Here is a 19,263-nt window from a genome sequence, read left to right as displayed (position 1 = left end):
CAAAATCAGTATTGGTTTATACTATTTTTTCAGATTTATTTTTTTATATGAGATCAGATTCAGAGCCTGATCAAAACTTAGTTACACGCTGTTTTTAGTGTTGAGTGAATGCGTCAGTGTTTAAGTTGGGTAAGATCGCCACCCAGTGGATAGCGGAAATATGAATTTAAGATAGAAACTCCTGAGGGAACGTTTTCTCTTTATTGACGAGATGACTCAACAATATTTATTGGGATACCGCTATTAATTGTGCAAATGTCGACAAATAAAAAATATGATAAAAGACTGTGGTGTTTATTTTCATAAATCAGTACGCAGCAACAGTGCCGCAGTGATACTTGTGTAATGCGGTCTGAACCTTGGGGTTACAGGGGTATTTTATCACGGCTTAGAACGCGTTTCAACCAATCAGAATGAAGAACCAGAACGAGCCGTTTTAAAACATGCATTTTAGTCTGGGACTAGGATAAGCCCTGTCTGGGAAACTTAACCTGTTTACAAACATTTTTTACCTGAGCTTTAAAAGGTGAAAAAAACAGCATCAAACCAGTATGGTAATTATGCTGGTCTATGCTGGTTTGATGCTGGTTTAGCTTGTGGTCACCAGCATTCCAGCTAAAAACACAACATATGCTGGTCTTGCTGGTATGACCAGCATGGGATGCTGGTGCTAATGCTGGTTTGGTGCTGGTTTAGCTGGTGCTAATGCTGGTTTGGTGCTGGTTTAGCTGGTGTTCACTAGCAAAACCTGTACCAAAACACAACATATGCTGGTCTTGCTGGTATGCGTTTTTTTTCAGCAGGGTGGTTATTTGTTCAAATGTGTCAACTTTGACTTCTAGTCCTCCTGACAATATCATTGATTGTGTAAACCACTCCCAGGTCTCATATCAGATATTAATATTAACAGTCAACTGCTGTGGACAGACACCATTATTAACAGGTGTTCATACATTAAGAGTGAATAACAAACATCAGGACAAATTTAAAATGCGGATTGTTGCAAGGGTCAGTGTTTTAGTTTTCTGTCTCACAGTCTACTCTCTAATGTACTTATCATTTTTTAGACATCAGGAGGGGTCTAATGATAAGATAGAAAGACCAGAAGATCTCGAATTCCTTACGAGACTGAAGAGAATAGAAGATCAAGTTTATAAAATAGGTGAGTTTACAACACTTTACTGACTGTATACTACTATGCTGTACATATTCTAACATTTATTAAAATGGTTTCTTAATTGGTTTTTATAGTAACCAAACATGCTTAATATTTGTTGTATTTGTGACCTTAAAGTTTGTTTTTTTAATTTATTGTGTTTGTTAATTAATTAATGACTTTACCATTTAATATTTTGTTAAGATATTGAATTCTTGCCAGAAATTTGTTTTAGAAATTAGGCTTTGAGAAATATTATTCCTGTTAAAATGAATTTGTATCTGGAAACTTTTGATCTTTTCTTTTTAGCTAAATCCATAGAGGGTAAAAATGATCAAGTGAAAGAATCTCATGTGGAGCAGAAAAAAATTATGAAAGTTAAGAAGTTGTATCCACAATCGTTTCTCTTCAGTTCGTGGGGAAATGAACTTTCAGAGGAAGAACAGATACAAGCAGAAAAGCTCTATCAGGATTATGGATACAATGTGTTCTTGAGTAACAGATTACCATTAAACCGAACAATCCCTGACACTCGAGACAGCAGGTTATTTTTATTTCTGTTTATTTATGCCAGATTTGTGTAACACTGCCTGTCATGCACCTGGATTAAAAGCATTGAAATATAAATAAGGGCAGATGACTAATGCAGGCGAAAACTATGTGCAGTGATGTAGTAGAGCGAATAAACATTTGTCATCAAAATAATGAAAAAGTTACATGAGATCTGGCCCTTAAATCAGTCTGAAGATACTGAAGAGACACACAAGCTATGCTTGTGCATATGACTTATGCAAATTGTGCATAATTTCCAAGAAATGAGGGCAGGTCTTAGGACCAATGTGTTAAAAACAACACAACCAGTGTTAGTTTTGGGACAACACAGGGTTGTCCCAGAATACACACATTTTGTGTTATTTTAAACACAAAAAGAGACATAATGTGTTAGCATACTTTCTTAGAATGTATACAACTGTTATTTAATGTACGATATTTAATGTACACAGAAAATTAAGATCACATTAATGTTTGTCAAGGGTTTTCTTTGTTTTCGCAAAACTTTTATATGCACTGTAAATACACTGTAAAATATTTCTGTAGAAATTACAGTATTACTGGGAGGGCTTTAAACCAGACTTTTTTCCCAATTGGTTTGTTCCAAACAGAAACAGTATTTTAACATTTCCGGTTTTCGGTTCAACCCTAAAATTGACGTTCCTGAACCGGTTAGAACAAAAAAAATAAGTTCCTGAACCGGTTAATAACGTTCCATGTCAGCTGTGGGACATACAAATAAGTACGCTTATCATTAGGACATTAAACTTAACTCTTTCCCCGCCATTGACGAGATATCTTTCCGCAATACCTTTATTATCCACTAGGTGGCAACTTTTTAAAACCGGAAGTATTGCCCTATGGCAAGCTGCTGCATGTCCGTAGCCGTTTCTCAATACCAAGTACGCCAAGTTCGGACTTGTGTCCTTCCTAGTTCGGACTTGCAAGTTCAGACTCGGAAGAACGAACTTCTGACGCGAAATGCATTCTGGGAAACTTCACTGTCATATGTCCACACAAGTCTCCTCTGATGCATCCTCGATAAAATGGGCGGATCAAGAACACATCCGGGGATTTTATGTGAACTTGGGCTTGATGCGAACTTTGAATTGGAACAGTACTTGGGCCGCGACTGATGACGTTTCACAAGTCCACAAGAACACAAGTACAGACAAGAACGCATATTGAGAAACGGCTCGTGTCTGTTTTAAAGATCGCTCTGAATGGGATCTCTATGAAAAGTCCGTCACAAAAATGGAATTATCTTTTTGCTCAAAATGTGGTGTTTTTGCAGAAACCTACCCATATTCAAAAGCTGATTACAAAAGAACTGCTGAAGGTAGGATGAAACGTTTTTTTTGTTTGAAAGCAGAGGGTCTGATCTTTCATTTGGTATATTGTATGTTTATATATTTGAAGAAGAACATTTTCTGGAAGGCATTAAACTTTTGTGAAAATCATGAAAAACGCTGGCGCTGGCTTTCAACTTTTTTAAAAAAGGCTGGCGGTGAAAGAGTTAAATTATTAGTCTACATAATTTTCCTTAAGTCTCTATCTTGAGAAAAAGGCTACATTGTGTAAGCAGCATAACTGTAATTCTGACATGCCTACATTTTGAGTGCACTTAAACACGCGCAGCGCACACTTAGATGGAGGACGAATTCCAAACTGCGCTTCGGGAAGAAGATGCAGCATAAACAGTCGCTCCACATAAAGTGAAAATGACGTTGTTTTTCAGTGCTTCATTCGCCAATAATGGACTACAGTATGAGACACAGTAGCGCAACTCTCTCTCAAGTTTATGAAGCGTTCTGATCTTTGGGGTATAGGGATAATCACGTTTAATTGGAGTTGGACCGGACACATTCAACCGCATGTGCGGATGTGCTTCCCGAAAATTGCTCACTTTGGTGCCTTTTTTGCAGTTAAATTATTTAAAATCACTTAAGCAGAGGTGTAAAGTACTTGAGTAATTTTACTTGATTACTGTACTTAATTATTTTTCTTGGAGATTTTTACTTTACTTGAGTACAATTTAAAAACAATACTTTTACTTAATTACTTTTTTTATTTTTTCATCTGTAATCTAGATCTCCTCATGAGGTGACACCCTCGTAGGAGTACACACTGTCCTAAGTTCTAAACTTTGGTAAACTTATAGAAATTAGACCTTTTTAACCATCGCACCATGACCTTCAAAATGAGACTACACATGAATATAAAATTGCAATCTCAGAACAATATATGGTTAACAGCATCACCTGAGGGTTTATTGTTTTAGAGTTTGTCTTAGATAAACTTAAAGGCGGAGTCCACGATGTTTGAAAAACGCTTTGGAAAATTAGACGGGCCGTCTACCAAAACACACTTATAGCCAATCAAATCAAATAAAATGCCGGGTTGCGTATGTGTGGGGCGGGTCTATCAACAGAAGGTCGAGATTCTATTGGGGTAGGGGCGTGTTTGTTTAGGTGATTTCAAATATCAACATTGGCTTTCATACATCATGGACTCCGCCTTTAAAGTTTATTGTATAACAGCTGTCCTACACAACTGTTCAGATCCGGTCTGTGCGTCCTGTAGCGTTCAGACGTTTTCCGGATTATCTGCACTGATTCTATGGCAATGACTGGCATGACAATCTTTCTCGACGTCTAACATGTTTATGTTTTACGTGACGCAACAGCATGACGTAACCAAAAAGCTACACAAATGCGATCAGTCGATTGTCAGACTGAAATGGATTTCCGGAAATGCGATTTCACCTCTGGGTGTAGCCTGAAACGGATTAAAAAAACCCATTTTCACTTCAATTGGTAACACATAAAAAAATTAAGTTTATTGAAGTAAAACTAAAGTGAAATTTTAAGTTGAATAACGTTACCATCTTTAAGCATGCACTGTAAAAAGTGAAAGTTTAAATTACATAAAATTACTTCAGTTGGTATTAAATTGTGTCACTTTAAGTGAAAACTTGAAAAAATTACTTTGATTGGTAGCACCTAAAAATGTGAGTTTTTTATGCATGTTAAAAAAAGTGTAATTTTTAATTAATCCAAATTAATTACAGTGTGACTGTTTCCAACCTTTCTTTGATCGTATGTTGTTTGTTACTGTACCTTTAAGACCACCACTATACTGTATGTAACATATTTGAAATGTGTGACAATGCTTCCAGCAATTCATAACTTTCTAAAGTATTTCTAAAACACCCATGCAGTTTAGTTTTTAAAAGTGTGACCAAAAAACCTCACTAATCTTTTTTAATTTACTGTTAAATAAAATTATCCTACATAATGTAAACAACATTCTGTAAAAATATAACCATGATATCTTTCATGTTGACTGAGTAAAGTGTAATGTATAGTTGTGTGTAGGATCCTTAGGTACCGTACGTTGTAGTTTATGCGTAGGGCTGTGCGTAGCCTGACACGCACCTCACCAAAATTTTAACAACGCGTCTGTTCTATGCGGACCACAAGCATTACGATTGGTCCACTAAAACCCCTACCATCAGGTAAAAATAAATTCTTAATTGGAATTTCCACTTGTGATGGTAAGAACAAAGATGGGCCACGTTGAGGAGTGATTTTATTCAAAATTCAAACAGCAACAAAAGTCGCTGGTCTTCGCAAATCATACACAAGCTGCTGCTTCTTTGCTTGTGGGTTTACTGGCCAAGCTGCTTATTTTTTGCTATTGCACTGCTACTATGGGTTACACTGGCGGTCTGCATACGTTATTGCACGTTGACGCGGACGAAGACGCAAAAGTAACCGACACGTAGCCTACAGCATCAGGGCTATGCTGTAGGACCTACGCACAACTAATGAGCCCCAAAGGCCATGTCAAAAACTTAACTCTATGTGAAATCTATGATTGAAATCAAACTTTGATGCTCCTTGATCTCATCATTAGATTATTTTTTAGATTGTATTCTTAAAAGTTAAATATTGCGACTCATATAATCCTAAACTCATTTCAAATGTACAAAAATGCAGGTGTGCTGAGAAGATCTACCCTAAGGACTTACCTACCATCAGTGTGGTTTTGATTTATTTTAATGAGGCTCTGTCAATCATACAGAGGGCTGTCTGCAGCATCATTAACAGAACACCTTCTCATCTACTAAAGGACATCATCTTGGTTGATGACTACAGCTCCAATGGTTTGTTATTATGCTTACAATCTTCACTTAGAATAGCTATTTTCTATCATAAACATATGATTTGTTATGGGCCTATTAACTTGTATTACTAAATGTCTTTCATGTAATTCATAAGATTATTTTATGCTTATTGGTATGCTTATTTTAACAAAAGAATTGTGTCTTTTCAGGAGACTGAAGTCCTGAAGACATTAATTTTAAATTAGGAATTAGGGTTTCATTTCAATTAGGTTTAAGGCACCCTGCAGTTGCCTGTTACTGCTAAAGTATAAGGGGAGCTCACACTAAATACTTGACACTGCTTAAAATTTTATTCAGTTTTTTTTTTACTTTTCTGGTGGTATTCTAATAAAGAGACTGAGAAATAATTACGGTCACTATACCATTGCAAAAACAACTAATCTTAAGGTGGCATGATGGCCTAAGACTTTTGGGCTGCGTTCCCCGAAACCTTCTTAGCTCTACGTCGTTCTTAAGTTGTACCTTAAGCTGTACCTTATCGTTAATACGTGTTTCCCGAAACGTTCTTAGTTATGTATACCTTCTGTAAGTCATACGTTCGGAAGGTTGGTCTGGAGCACTCTTAGCTTTACCTTATCCCACTTGACTCCGCTAGGGGCCATGACTGTGATAAAAGCTTGTGTAGATTGCAGTCTATATAACTAAATATTTGTAAAAAAAAAAAAAATTGAAGTACACTCCATGTTAAATTGGGCTTTTTTTATTGTCCAAGGTTGTTCGTTTACCGGCTATTTTAGCTGCAAATAAAACAAATCAAGTAAAAAATCGCATGCCACGGGGGCACATTCATCACAAAATCATAATTGTTGATTTCCCTAAATATTATTATTGATGTTAATTCGACTTTGCATCAAAGTTTTTTTAATGTTTTATAACTTTGAGGCAACTGCATGCCATATTTTTTATAAACACTCAAAAGAAACTGCTCCACTTGATTATTGCTTGTATAAGGGAATACAAGTGCACTGTTGAGCGTGGCGATTGCTGATTGGGCAATTCAGTGAAGAGGAGACATATAAATAGAGCATTAGAAACACAGGAAGAGGCGGTGTTATTCTAGCAGTTATTGTGGGTGCAACGGAGCGGAAGAGATGGTTGTAAGAGACGAGTGTATAGTGAACTGTGGAGTTTGGGCAAAAGGAGACACACACACGGGCTGAGTATACCGATAATCTTTATTGGAGCATTGTGTTTATATGCATCGTGTTGTGGGAAGCGGACACATATCGAAGATCTGCTAGGATTGCAGTGAAGAGATTGTGCTGCCAGCCGTGTCTGTTGTCAGATACCTGGAAAAGAAGTGGAAAGATGCAGTGTTAATCAGAGTGTGAGTACACAGAAATATTCATCGTGTCAAAAGTTGACATTGAAAGTGTGGAATATTCATATGCCTCTTGTGAGTTGTGACCAGTGTGCAGGAGGCCCCACTGTAAGGAGATTGGTGGGTGAGCCGGAAACAGCTGAGGAAGGAGTCCGTTGCCTTTGTCGTGGCTGTGACGTTTCATCTGCCCGTCCGCTGCATCAGTGCCTCAAACGTCCAGGAACTAATCCCCGGCCCTACGTGGTACTGACCTTAATCCACTGTGAGTGTGTGGAGTGCCGTGGGTGAGTCCTTTCCTTTGCTGTGTACACTTGAAGTCTGCAGTGTTGTGCTGTGTCATGTTGTCAGTGATCACCCCCTAGGCCGGGAGAGGAATCCTGTGGAAGAAGAACGTGTACTGGTGCTGTGGGACGACCGCTTTTCATATATCTGCCCGCTTGTGGCTCTGGACCCCTGTCCCACCGAGTGGTGGCGTGCCAGCGATAGCAAGTAAGGAACCGTGTGCATATTGTGGGGAACGTCGACAGAGGGAAGTATTGGCTGCTATAAGAACACCCAGCCGTGTAGCTCTTGTGTATGATAACCTGTTATGGAGTGATTTCAGAGGTTCGCCCCTGTCTAGATCTCTGGTCCGTTATCTGGAAGAGAGGAGAGGGAAGCGTTCGATTCATTCCTGAGGTTTATCCCTGGTGGAACAAACCTACCTGAATTCACCCGGTGTGGTGGTGCCAGTTGAGGCAGTGGTAGGCCCAACGTGCAGCAACTCCTATCTGTATTCCTATCTACCCCTGTTTCCAACTCAAGAGGTGGTATGTTTTCCCCATATTTGCACTGAAGCTAAGTAAAGTTGTGAAGGAACTCTGTCTGTTTGTTACCAGTTTTACAGGGCGGAGTTAAGGCTCTGTGCCGTCATGGGAGTGTTTCCACGGTTGGAGGTAACCGTGTTGAGTGTTGGTCTAGGAAGTCTGCCCCGGCAAAGAAGACTACAGGTGTTGTGACAGATACATCCTCTCCAGCCTCCCAAGCTCAAAAGGGCTAAAGCCTGCCGTCCACCCTCTTGAGAGTCTGTGAGTTGTACCTATCCCAGTTACCCTTGGAGGTGACCGTGTTGAGTGTTGGTCTAGGAAGTCTGCCCCGGCAAAGAAGACTACAGGAGTCGTGACAAATACATCCTCTCCAGCCTCCCGAGCTCAAAAGGGCTAAAGCCTGCCGTCCACCCTCTTGAGAGTCTGTGAGTTGTACCTATCCCAGTTACCCTTGGAGGTGACCGTGTTGAGTGTTGGTCTAGGAAGTCTGCTCCGGCAAAGAAGACTACAGGTGTCGTGACAAATACATCCTCTCCAGCCTCCCGAGCTCAAAAGGGCTAAAGCTTGCCGTCCACCCTCTTGAGAGTCTGTGAGTTGTACCTATCCCAGTTACCCTTGTATACCCTTCTGTATGCCTAAAGCTAAGAGCCAGCATATAGTCTTTGCATACTTACCTGCATGTCCAAAGTCAAGCCCCAGTTGCCCCTGGTGAACCCTCACCCAGAGCCAAGAGTTAGCGCATAGCCCTTATATATTTACCTACACACCCCGTACAAAGCACCAATGTACTGGCCCTGTAGACCCATCTGGAAGACTTACCTGGACAAAGTGGAGTAGTGACAGTGTGTATTCTTGCCCGCATATTTACCTACCCATCGAAGGCCAAGACCCTCATTATATCCCTCTGCACGCCCATTGGTCGTCTCGTCTGTACTTACCTGAGGATCTTCTAGGAGTCTCCAACAGTGGGCCCTGGAACACGTGGCGAACAACGACAGGTACGCACCCCATACACTTCCTTAGTGGTACTTACCTCCTCGCTTCACGTGCAGGAACCAGAAGGATCTTACTGCCAGTTCCCCTGTGGGACAAGCACAAAGGGCACCAGCGTGAATAACCCGTTTGAGTCACGTGAGGGAAAAGACACGAGTCGTTTAAGGACCCACCTGAAGAGCCCCCGTGACAGAGTCAGAAGTGACTCGGACTGACATTCTCTGGACCCAATAGTAGATTTTAGATTCCCTTTCCCTGAATAACTTTTAATTAATTTAAATAAAGTTTGTTTTAATTATACTTACCTCCTCTCGTGTGTCTGGTCATTGGGGTGTTCTTGGAACCTCCTCGAGGTGGAAACTAGGGAGGGGCGAGACTCACGACATCTGTGGTCCGCTCCGACCTGTGACACGCGGCTCCAGAAATGCGTCCATTAAGCGTTATCCGCATTGTAAACGCGCTGCTTGCGCATCCAGTGTCCAAGCACATAAACGCGTGAACTAATGAACAACAATTTGTTTTTATATATTTTAAGTGTAATGCCAAGCCAGGTGACTTGCACGACCCACCTTATTCCCCTGTGCAACGCATTTATTGGGAACCCCTAATATAAATTATCCTTTAAAGTAAAGGAATAATAGATGCATTGGAGCAGCTTATGCATGATACTTTTGGACATGAAGTTGCGGGTTTTACATGGGTTTGATATAAAATATACAAGGTTTATATTTAGTTGTTTGCAATTTAAAATATTTTACCAGATATTCCTAATAAATGAACTATTTCTGAAATGTTTCTTTAATAAATAACACCGCTCTCTCATAACGCAGCGAAGTACATAAAGTGAACAATTGATTGTCGAGCAATCCATATCAACCTATTCAGCACCATCGCCATGGACAGCACCTGGTAACGTCATACGTACTGTAAGAAAGTATACCTTAAGAAACCCGCTAAGGTACAGTTCGGAAAACACGCCTAGAAAGGGTAAACCTGTAGTTAAGGTTTAACTTAAGAGTCTTCGTAGCGCGCTATGAGACAACGTTATCGGGAAACGCAGCCTTGCACAATACTGTAAGTGTAGTCTAATTATATTTTTTCTGACAGTTGATCTGCAGTTGGCTCTGGATGAATATATTGATCAAATGAATAAAGATAAGCCTGGTTTACTTAAGAAGGTGAGACACACAAGGCAGATGGGTCTTGCGAAGGCGAGAATCTCAGGCTGGGAGGCGGCAACAGGCCAAGTGGTCGCCATTTTGGATGCCCACATTGAGGTTCATGAACAATGGTAAGCAATAGACATGATGGGTTTGATTTTTTTAAATAAACATTGTCCTTACATGGGATCGCTTTGTTGCTCTAGGGCAGAGCCGCTCCTTGCAAGAATCAAAGCAGACAGGACAACAGTGTTGTCGCCAGTGTTCGATAATGTCAAATTTGACACCCTGGATGTTGTTCGTTATGGACCAGCGGCTCATGCGTTTGACTGGGCCCTTTGGTGCATGTATGAGTCCTTCCGGCCAGAATGGTTCAAACTTAATGACCCATCAGAACCTGGAAAGTAAGTGACGCAGACATAAATACTCCTTCTAAACCACTGGATATCAAACGTTTTTTACTTTATGGTCCCCCCATTGTCCACTGGTTTAATACCGGTTAAAACTGTGATCATAGGCAGAGTTTCGCATTTGTGCTTGGGGGGCAGACAAGCGTACTGCAATAATTTGAGATTAGTGAGAGAGTTCCCTTTCAGTCCGTCACTACAACGTCACGTCATGACAGACGAATTGGGAACGCACTTTGTGGGACTTCTATCGTGCTTTTATATCTCCAGCATAGGTTGGAGCCTCCACCATTACAGTAGTCATTGCTGTGATATCTGCATACCACGCTCCAATAAACGGTAGGTCAGTGGGTCAGAACTACCTGGTTATTAGGTTTTTAAGAGGTGCATGGAGACTAAATGCTCCATGCCCTCCCTTTATTCCTCCTTGGGACCTGTCCGTTGTGCTGAAAACTTTACAGGATGCTCCCTTTGAGCCTCTGCAGTCTGTAAATGTCAAGTTTCTAACAATGAAAACTTTGACTCTCCTTGGATTGGCCTCTGTTAAAAGGATATTATATTAAACCTGTGATTTACTCACCCCCAAGCCATCTGAGATGCATACTGTATGTCCATCATTTTCAGACGAACACATTTTCTGTTATTTTAGAAAATGTCTTAAGATGTTTAAGTTAATCAAATGTAAGTTACAGGGTCCACTCCTTCAAGTCCAAAAAATTTGAATCCATCCTTCACAAAACAAATCCACACGGCTCCACGGTGATAAAAAAGGCCTTCTGAGGGTAATCTGTGCCGCTTTGTTGTAGAAATATCCATATTTAAAACTTTATAAACAAAAATAAAGCTTCCATTAAGGCCGCCATCTTAGACTCCTCTGCATTCAGTGACCCAGTGACCATGTCCTGTACGCGCACTGCAAAAGCTTTAGGACCTCAGACCAGCTTTTTGACCGTTACGGTGGTCAGCAGAAATGGAAAGTTGTCACCAAGCAGAGGACGTCCCATTGGATTGTGGACACAATCGCCCTTGCCTATCAGGAGCAGGGCATCTCATGCCCTTTTAATTTGAGAGCTCACTCTACAAGAAGTGTTGCATCATCTTGGGCATTAGCTTGTGGTTCCTTGCTGACAGACAATAATAGCTGATTTGGTATTGCACCTGAAGCTTGTTTTGTAACAGCACAGCAGAGCGGGGCCAGCAGATGCAAATACCTGCATGCCAAGTTCCTTGCCGCTTTAGTAGCTTCTCAAAGGAGATTGGTCCGCAAAGCACGTTCCCAATTCATCAGTCACAACGTGATGTCCCTGTTCCCTTCCTTCAGGGAACGAGGGTTACATCCATAACAGAGACGTTCTTAAATATGCTTTAAAAGAATTAAAACTATTTTAGCCATAAGTTACACAGTCTACCTAAAATATTAAGATTAGACAAATAAAATATAATTTCTTATACTTGGATTTCATTAATAGCTGGGACAAAATCATAATTGGCTCTAGTCAAACTCTGCCTATGACTGTGTTATACATAATACAGATATAAAAGGTGCTGAAACATGTAAAATCATTAAATATACACAGGTTTTTATTATTTGACAAATTCAGGATTCACATCAGATTGCAGTTTTGTTTCTCTGCATTGTTAGGAGTCCCTCTGTAATGGGTATTCTTGTCGCCAATCGTCAGTTCTTGGGAGAAATTGGTGTTTTGGATGAAGGAATGGAGATTTATGGGGGAGAGAATGTTGAACTAGGAATACGTGTAAGTACATAATGTGAAAAAATCCTTAAAAATGGTCCCTAGTCATCTCTGGGCTGGTTTAAAAAAAAGTAAACCTTTGGACCTAAAGAGTTCATATTAGTACCTCTGATTGGTACCAAATGGTATACATATCTGTACCTAAATGGTCCATATTAGAACCATTTAAAAGGCTAGTTCCCCAGTGACAACCATTTTAAAAAATTCTGACAGTGTACATTTAATATTGACTGAGTAAGGTCAATTTGAGGCTCCTAATCTTATATTTAGATAAGACTTTAGCCTGGATTTCATAGGCAGGGTCACAATTGGTTAAATATTTGTTATATTAAATAAATATATCAGGTCTGGCTTTGTGGTGGGAGTATTGAAGTGGTGCCGTGTTCCAAGATAGCGCACATAGAAAGAGCACATAAGCCCTATTCACGAGATCTCAGCAAGCCCATGATGCGAAATGCCCTGAGGGTGGCTGAAATATGGATGGATGAATATAAATCAAATGTGAATATTGCCTGGAATCTACCATTTAAGGTTAGTAAAAGACAGAGGCAAAGCACCATTTATTTAAGCAAAGATAAGTCCACCCTAAACCTTTATTGAGAAATTTATTAATTTCTTCCCTATAGGATCATGGGATTGACATTGGAGATGTGACAGAGAGAAGAAAGTTACGAGAGAAACTCAAATGCAAACCCTTTAAGTGGTACCTGGAAAATGTTTACCCACTGCTAGACACCTGGGAGAACCTAGTGGGTTATGGTGCGGTAAGCATCAAGCTTAATTTAGCAGACACTTTGATCCAATTTAACATTTTGATAAACAACATGGAAGAACGTTTATATATATATATATATATATATATATATATATATATATATATATATATATATATATATATATATATATATATATATATATATATATATATATATATATATATATATATATTATAAACACGATTTAGACTATGGAAAATTTGACGGTTGAGAATTAGTCAGGTGAATGCTGAAAAGGTTGTCAGTTGTTTCTTGAAGGTTGTGATGGACTCTGGGTGGAGGCTGAAAGCTAACTCCACTAGAGAGGAACAGAATGGGTAAACATTTTTAAGTGATTTGGTGCCTCTTTCTGATGGAACAGCCAGGCAATTTACCAAACTTCCAGGCATATATGGCGAGAGGGGATGTTTCACTGTAGTAGTAAGTGGAGGTTAAAGAGCCCCTATTACATTGCAAAAAAGAAAATTTATTTTGTGTTATTTGGTGTAATCTGCTTTATGGTAAAAACATTATTTTCCACATACCATACTCTGTGCACCACCTTTCTAAAACGTGTCGATTTCTACAAAGATCATCATTCTGAGAAACATGGTGTGGTTCAATTGGCCAGCTATCCAGTGCATTGGGATTGGCCGAATCACTTAAGCTTTCAGCTCCCAACAGGAGATAATGTTGTCCTTTCTACCTTATCAATACAAGCCTGACTCTGATCCAGAAAATGCAGATGACCAAGCTGATTGATTAACTTTGCCAACGTGGCTTGATCAGAACCTAAAACCATATCTGTATTTGTGATCGCAGAAAGGACAAACAACAATTGCTACTGTATACTGTTGCCTACAATCCTTGCATTCATTGTAGTCCAAGAAAAGAGTTTTCAGTTGAAGATGATAACTTGCTTCATCGTAGACTTTGGGATTTGTAACTTTGCAGATGTTTAACAAACACTTACAGACAAGTAAAATCATAAAAAATAGGGGCTCTTTAAAGACCTAAAAGCCAGTGTCAAAGACTTCAATTTGATGCAGGCTGCTACAGGCAGAAAGTGGAGTGAGGTATAGCAACAGTATGAGAAGAAATGTGCCTTAATGTTTGGAAGTAGAGAAGTTGTGTATATTATAGAGAAGAGGAGGGGACCAAGAACGGAACCCTGGGGAACCCCAATGGTCAGCTGGTATGACATGGATGCCACTCTTCTCCATTATACCTTGAATGATCTGTCTGTGAGATATGAGTTAAACTAACTGCAATACTAAAGTGCAATACCAGTGAATGCTGACTATCCAACAGGTAGTTTTGTGAAAGATTAGCAGATTGAAGGAATGGGAAGAGTGAGACTGGTTTACAGTTGCTAAATGCTGAAGTCTCAAGTGTTGGTTTTGTGGGGTTACCCAAGCCTGTTTCAATAAGGTAAGGACACTTTCTGCAGTAAAGGATGTGTTTACAATATACTCTATGTAAATTGCGGCAGACCTGTAGTTAGTAGCAGAAGTGGGGGGGGTCAAGAGGAATTTTAGAGAGTTTTGGATACCTTAGTCTCTGTAAGTGGAGAAAAAGAGGAAAGTTGAGGATGGCGTGGAGTTAGTAAGGGGATGTTGATGCTTGGTGCAGAGAATACCCAGGTGGGGGGACAGAGAACAGAGGAGAATGTTGAGAATAGTTGTCAATTGTTTGAAGTATCATTGATCTTGTTTTGAAAATAGTTGACGTTGGCCTCCAAGATGTTAGCAAAAAGAGATTTAAGGACACAGGAGCTGAGCCATAGAACAGTGGTCACCAACCGTGTTCCTAAAGATCTACTTTCCTGGAGAGTTAAACCTCCAACCTTAATCAAATACACCTGAACCTGCTAATCAAGCTTTACATGGCTACCCAAAAATTAAAGTCAGGTATGGGGAAGCAAGGTTGGATCTAAAGTAGGCAGGAGGATAGATCTCCATGAACCACTGAATAACCATCGGAATGTCATCTTCAATATTAGATGAATCTGATATTTGCTAATGGTGCTCATATGTGCTTTCAGTATTTACATTTCTGACTGTATATTTGCCTTCCCATGGCTAAACAAGTTTATCCTTTTGGATGTTATTTTAGGGGGCATATTTTCTCGATGCATATCATAGGAAGGCATGTCAGTTCATTAATATGTATTAATATCTTAACTTCTCTCTTTCAATCTCTACATTTTTATTTTACAGTTAAAGAATGACCTACAAGAAGACCTCTGCATTGATCAAGGACCTGTACCTGGAAGTGTACCAATTCTTTATAACTGTCATTATTATAATCCTCAGGTAATGCATAAAGGTTTATAATATGTGACCCTATATGTAAAAACCAGGCTAGAGTCTCATCATTTTAATATGAGATCAAGGGGCATTAAATATTGATTTCACTCTATTTTAATCATTGACATGACCTTACTCTGTCAATATTAAAGATATTAAAGTTACATTTCACAGAATGTATATAATATTATGTAGGATGAGTTATGTAGATAACTGTAAATCACAATAAAATAACTTTAGCTGGGTTTTCATAGACTGGGTCACATCATAATATGGTTTAATCGTTTTTCTAAGAATCTCATGCTATGTACATTTAAGCAGAATCATTATTCAATAAGTGCATAAAGAGTGAGTGAACCATTCATTTTATTGTCTCTGACAGCATTGTCACTACAGCCGTAATGGGGAAATTTATGTTGGAGGCATCAAATCTCACATTTACAATTCTAACCGGTGTCTTTTGGATTCTGGCTCTGGAAACACACCAACATTACTTGACTGTAAACAAGCCAAAGAGAAAGGACTTAATATAGAATGGAGCTTTACCCAGGTACGGTACTGTGATTTTTTTTATTTTTTTTATTAATCTTAAGGTTTAAGGCTAGCAAGACTAAGACACATGTTTGAAGTCCTATTCCTAGTGTTAAGTATGTGGATTAACAATTAGTGATCTTTATGTTGTATTTTTAGGGCCAAGAAATAAGAAATAAAAATACAAACCGATGTCTTGAGATTGCACAAGGAGAAGATTCATACTACCACCTTGTTATGCAAAACTGCACAGGTCAAAATTGGAAAATACAACATGTTGTCAAAGAATTTTAATGAACAGAATTAAAAAAAACATACAGGTTCAGAACAAATGGTTAAAATATCCCAAGCTGTCACCCCTTAAAAAGGTCTCAATATGAATCTATTAGATACAGATATACTATACATCTGGTACCAATTATGCACCTTTGAGGTACTAATATAAGCTTTATTGAAAAGGTACTCTTCCAGTGACAGCTAGGGACCATTTTGTTCCCATTTTTTTCTGGGTCAAGTAAGAAAACTTTTTTACTTTTATTCATTTAACTTTTGTGTATTTCTGCTCTGTTTTATGTTAAACCATACCTTGGTGCTTTACAGAACATTTTATTCATTCATCTTTCAACTTTTGGTGTATAGATCTTAAAAGTACAGCATACAGAGCGTGTTTTGCTTCATAAACTTTGGACGTTTGCAAACTGTTTTTACTGTTGGATAAATGTTATTGTTTTTATTTGTTTGTCTACCAATAATTCATTGTGGTTTATCACACTGTTATATGTGACTTGATTTTATTAGCTCTAATTAATATCAATAACAGCTAATATTAATATTAGTTGTTATTAATGTCTCTTATAATAGATAACAGATTGCTTTCACCACTAATGAACTCTGTATCAAAAAGTTTATTTGTATTGAATGTTACTGTTGGGAGTGCCCTGTCAACCTAAACCATTAATAAACACTATGCAGCATGCATGGTGATATTTCTTTTCTACATTTACAGAGATGTAAATGATCCTAGATTTTAAATACTTAAACGTCATCAATAAACAAACTTTTACACTTTTTTTATTGATGTTTTTAAATGTGTGTTCAAAGGGTTTTTTACGGTAAGTGAGAAAACATTTTGTCATAAAACAAATTATCATATAACCTGGATTCCCTTGAGGAATTTATAGTGAGCAAATGTTTGTGCACTTGCAGTAATAAAAAGTTTAGTAAGTTGCATTTGATTTCACTGCCAAATAATTTACAGCATAGACAAAATAATTCTCAAGAAAATGTGACACTGCCTGTGAAAACCCAGCTGAAGTCTTTATTTTGTGATTTACTGTTTTCTACATAAAACCTTCTGTGAAAACATAATCTTGATATCTTTAATATTGATGAGTAAGACCATTAAATCAATGTAAAATCAATGATTGAAAAAGATTTTTGATGCTGCCAATCTCATTATTAGGTTATGTGTCTTTAGGCCCTGTTTACATTGGAGCATTTGTGTTTTAAAACTGCATTTTAAAATGAAAACAATCCTCGTTTATACTGGCATTTTAAAAAGAAGTTCATATAGTCCATTTGGAAATTTTTCGTACGAACTGACTGTATTCTCCAGAAAAACACCAAATAACTTATCTTCCCGCTGTTCAGTGCGTGTGTGTGTTACGCGTTCTCCGACAAAAAAGCTTGGCCGGATAAAGTATTAAAAATGTATATGACGTTAATTTATAAAAGTGTGCAAGGTCCGTGCACGTCCTCCGCTAGCAACACAGAAATAGCAAAAAGCGCAATCGGCTAAACGAGCATATGACGTTAATTTTATTGTTTTTATTAATTTATATTAACAAAACTTATCAACAAAACATCGATTCAAATTAAGAGACAAATTATATGAAACGAAATTTATTTTAAAGTAGCAAACAAAACTTAAATTAAACTCGGAAATAATGTCTGACCCATTACAATTCTCCCTTCATATTGGCCTTTACAACGCCCTATATGGCTAAAAATTACAGTCTATCTTTCGTAATAAGGTAACTAAATTTACAACAATATTCAAACCCAACAATAACAGACATTATCTATAAGGACACGTTAAAACAATCTGATATAGCGTTTATAATAGCTGGTTGGTAGATGCTTCTTTTTGGCAAAACCTCCGTTGCAAACCTCAATTTACCTGAATAAAAATTATTTTTACTTTGAAAATGATGCGCTGTCACGTTTACATTAGCTGTTTGTTTACATAAGACTCCGTCTAAGTTCATTTACACTGCAACCCCCGAGTTCTCAAACTAAAACAGGGTCTGCAGCGAACGACTCCGGTTATGAAACCGGTGGCATCGTGTAAATGAAAGGCGTAAACGTGGCAAAAGTAATGCGTTTTAAAAGGTAACCGCATTAATGTAAACATAGCCTTAGTCTGGATTTCACAGACAGGGTCAAACACATACAACATGAAAGTTTGTGCACAGTTGTCTCCTAATCCTGCCAAGGCATATCTCTTTCATCAGTGTATATGTCATTTCTGTAAATAATATTATCTACACAATCTCTAGGTACACATATATTCTCTAAATACATTCACATGACATGTTTTTAAAAAACATTTTATAAAATTCAAAGTTTTAAATGTTTTATCTTCAAAACAAAACTTTATAGCTGCAGTGCATTTCTAGATTAATTTAAGGCCAATTTAGTTATATTATCATAATTATATATTAAATGTAGTTTGTAAAGTTATTAGAAATGTTAATAGAAAAGTCTTTACAATAAACTTCCAAGTGTCTGCTTTCAGATGAGACCAAACTTTTTAGAGCAAAGGCGTCATGAACTGTACTTATTTTAGTTTTTCAAAAGGAGGGTAAATCCCGAGGAGGTTAATCTTTTCTTTAACATGCTTAACTCTAAACAATACTTTTGTGGGAAAATGTATTTAGGTTTTACTGTGATTAAAATTTGATCTGGTTTTACTATTTAATGCTAGATATTGCTAATATCTAATATTATGTAATATTGTATATTGTCTAATCAAATTTAAAACTAAACTATCAATGCTTTCTTTTAGTGGCTTTTAGGTTTCTCCAATTAAAATAAGACTTAAATTGTAATGATTATGACTTTATGACTATGCTGATATAAAGCATTTAACAAATTAAGGGCAAATAAATATCTGAATTATAAATATATTGGTTATTGGTTAACAGGTACTGTTTCAGAATATTTAAAACTTGTTATAAGCAGGCGCGGAGCTATGGGCGGGCCTGGGCGGGCCTGGGCCCGCCCAGATTGACAGCTGGCCCGCCCAATCAGAAATGTAAAAAATACTAC

At 38.1% G+C, this 19,263-nt stretch overlaps 1 protein-coding gene across 1 annotated transcript; it reads left to right on the top strand.

The window, feature by feature from the left end:
- Positions 1-982: 982 nt before the first annotated feature.
- Positions 983-16,908, top strand: LOC129434016 (probable polypeptide N-acetylgalactosaminyltransferase 8). Its single transcript, XM_073868649.1, has 11 exons — positions 983-1,162; positions 1,466-1,700; positions 5,710-5,876; positions 10,125-10,308; positions 10,384-10,581; positions 12,227-12,341; positions 12,684-12,869; positions 12,965-13,102; positions 15,313-15,408; positions 15,785-15,952; positions 16,093-16,908. Exons 1-11 carry the CDS (start codon positions 991-993, stop codon positions 16,225-16,227), a joined length of 1,794 nt encoding a protein of 597 aa, XP_073724750.1. The 5' UTR covers positions 983-990; the 3' UTR covers positions 16,228-16,908.
- The last annotated feature ends 2,355 nt before the right edge of the window (positions 16,909-19,263 follow it).

The sequence above is a fragment of the Misgurnus anguillicaudatus genome, chromosome 6, assembly GCF_027580225.2.
Source record: "Misgurnus anguillicaudatus chromosome 6, ASM2758022v2, whole genome shotgun sequence".
NCBI lineage: Eukaryota > Metazoa > Chordata > Actinopteri > Cypriniformes > Cobitidae > Misgurnus > Misgurnus anguillicaudatus.
Note: the sequence above shows the minus strand (reverse complement) of the source record. Positions and strands in the feature narration are given on the sequence as shown.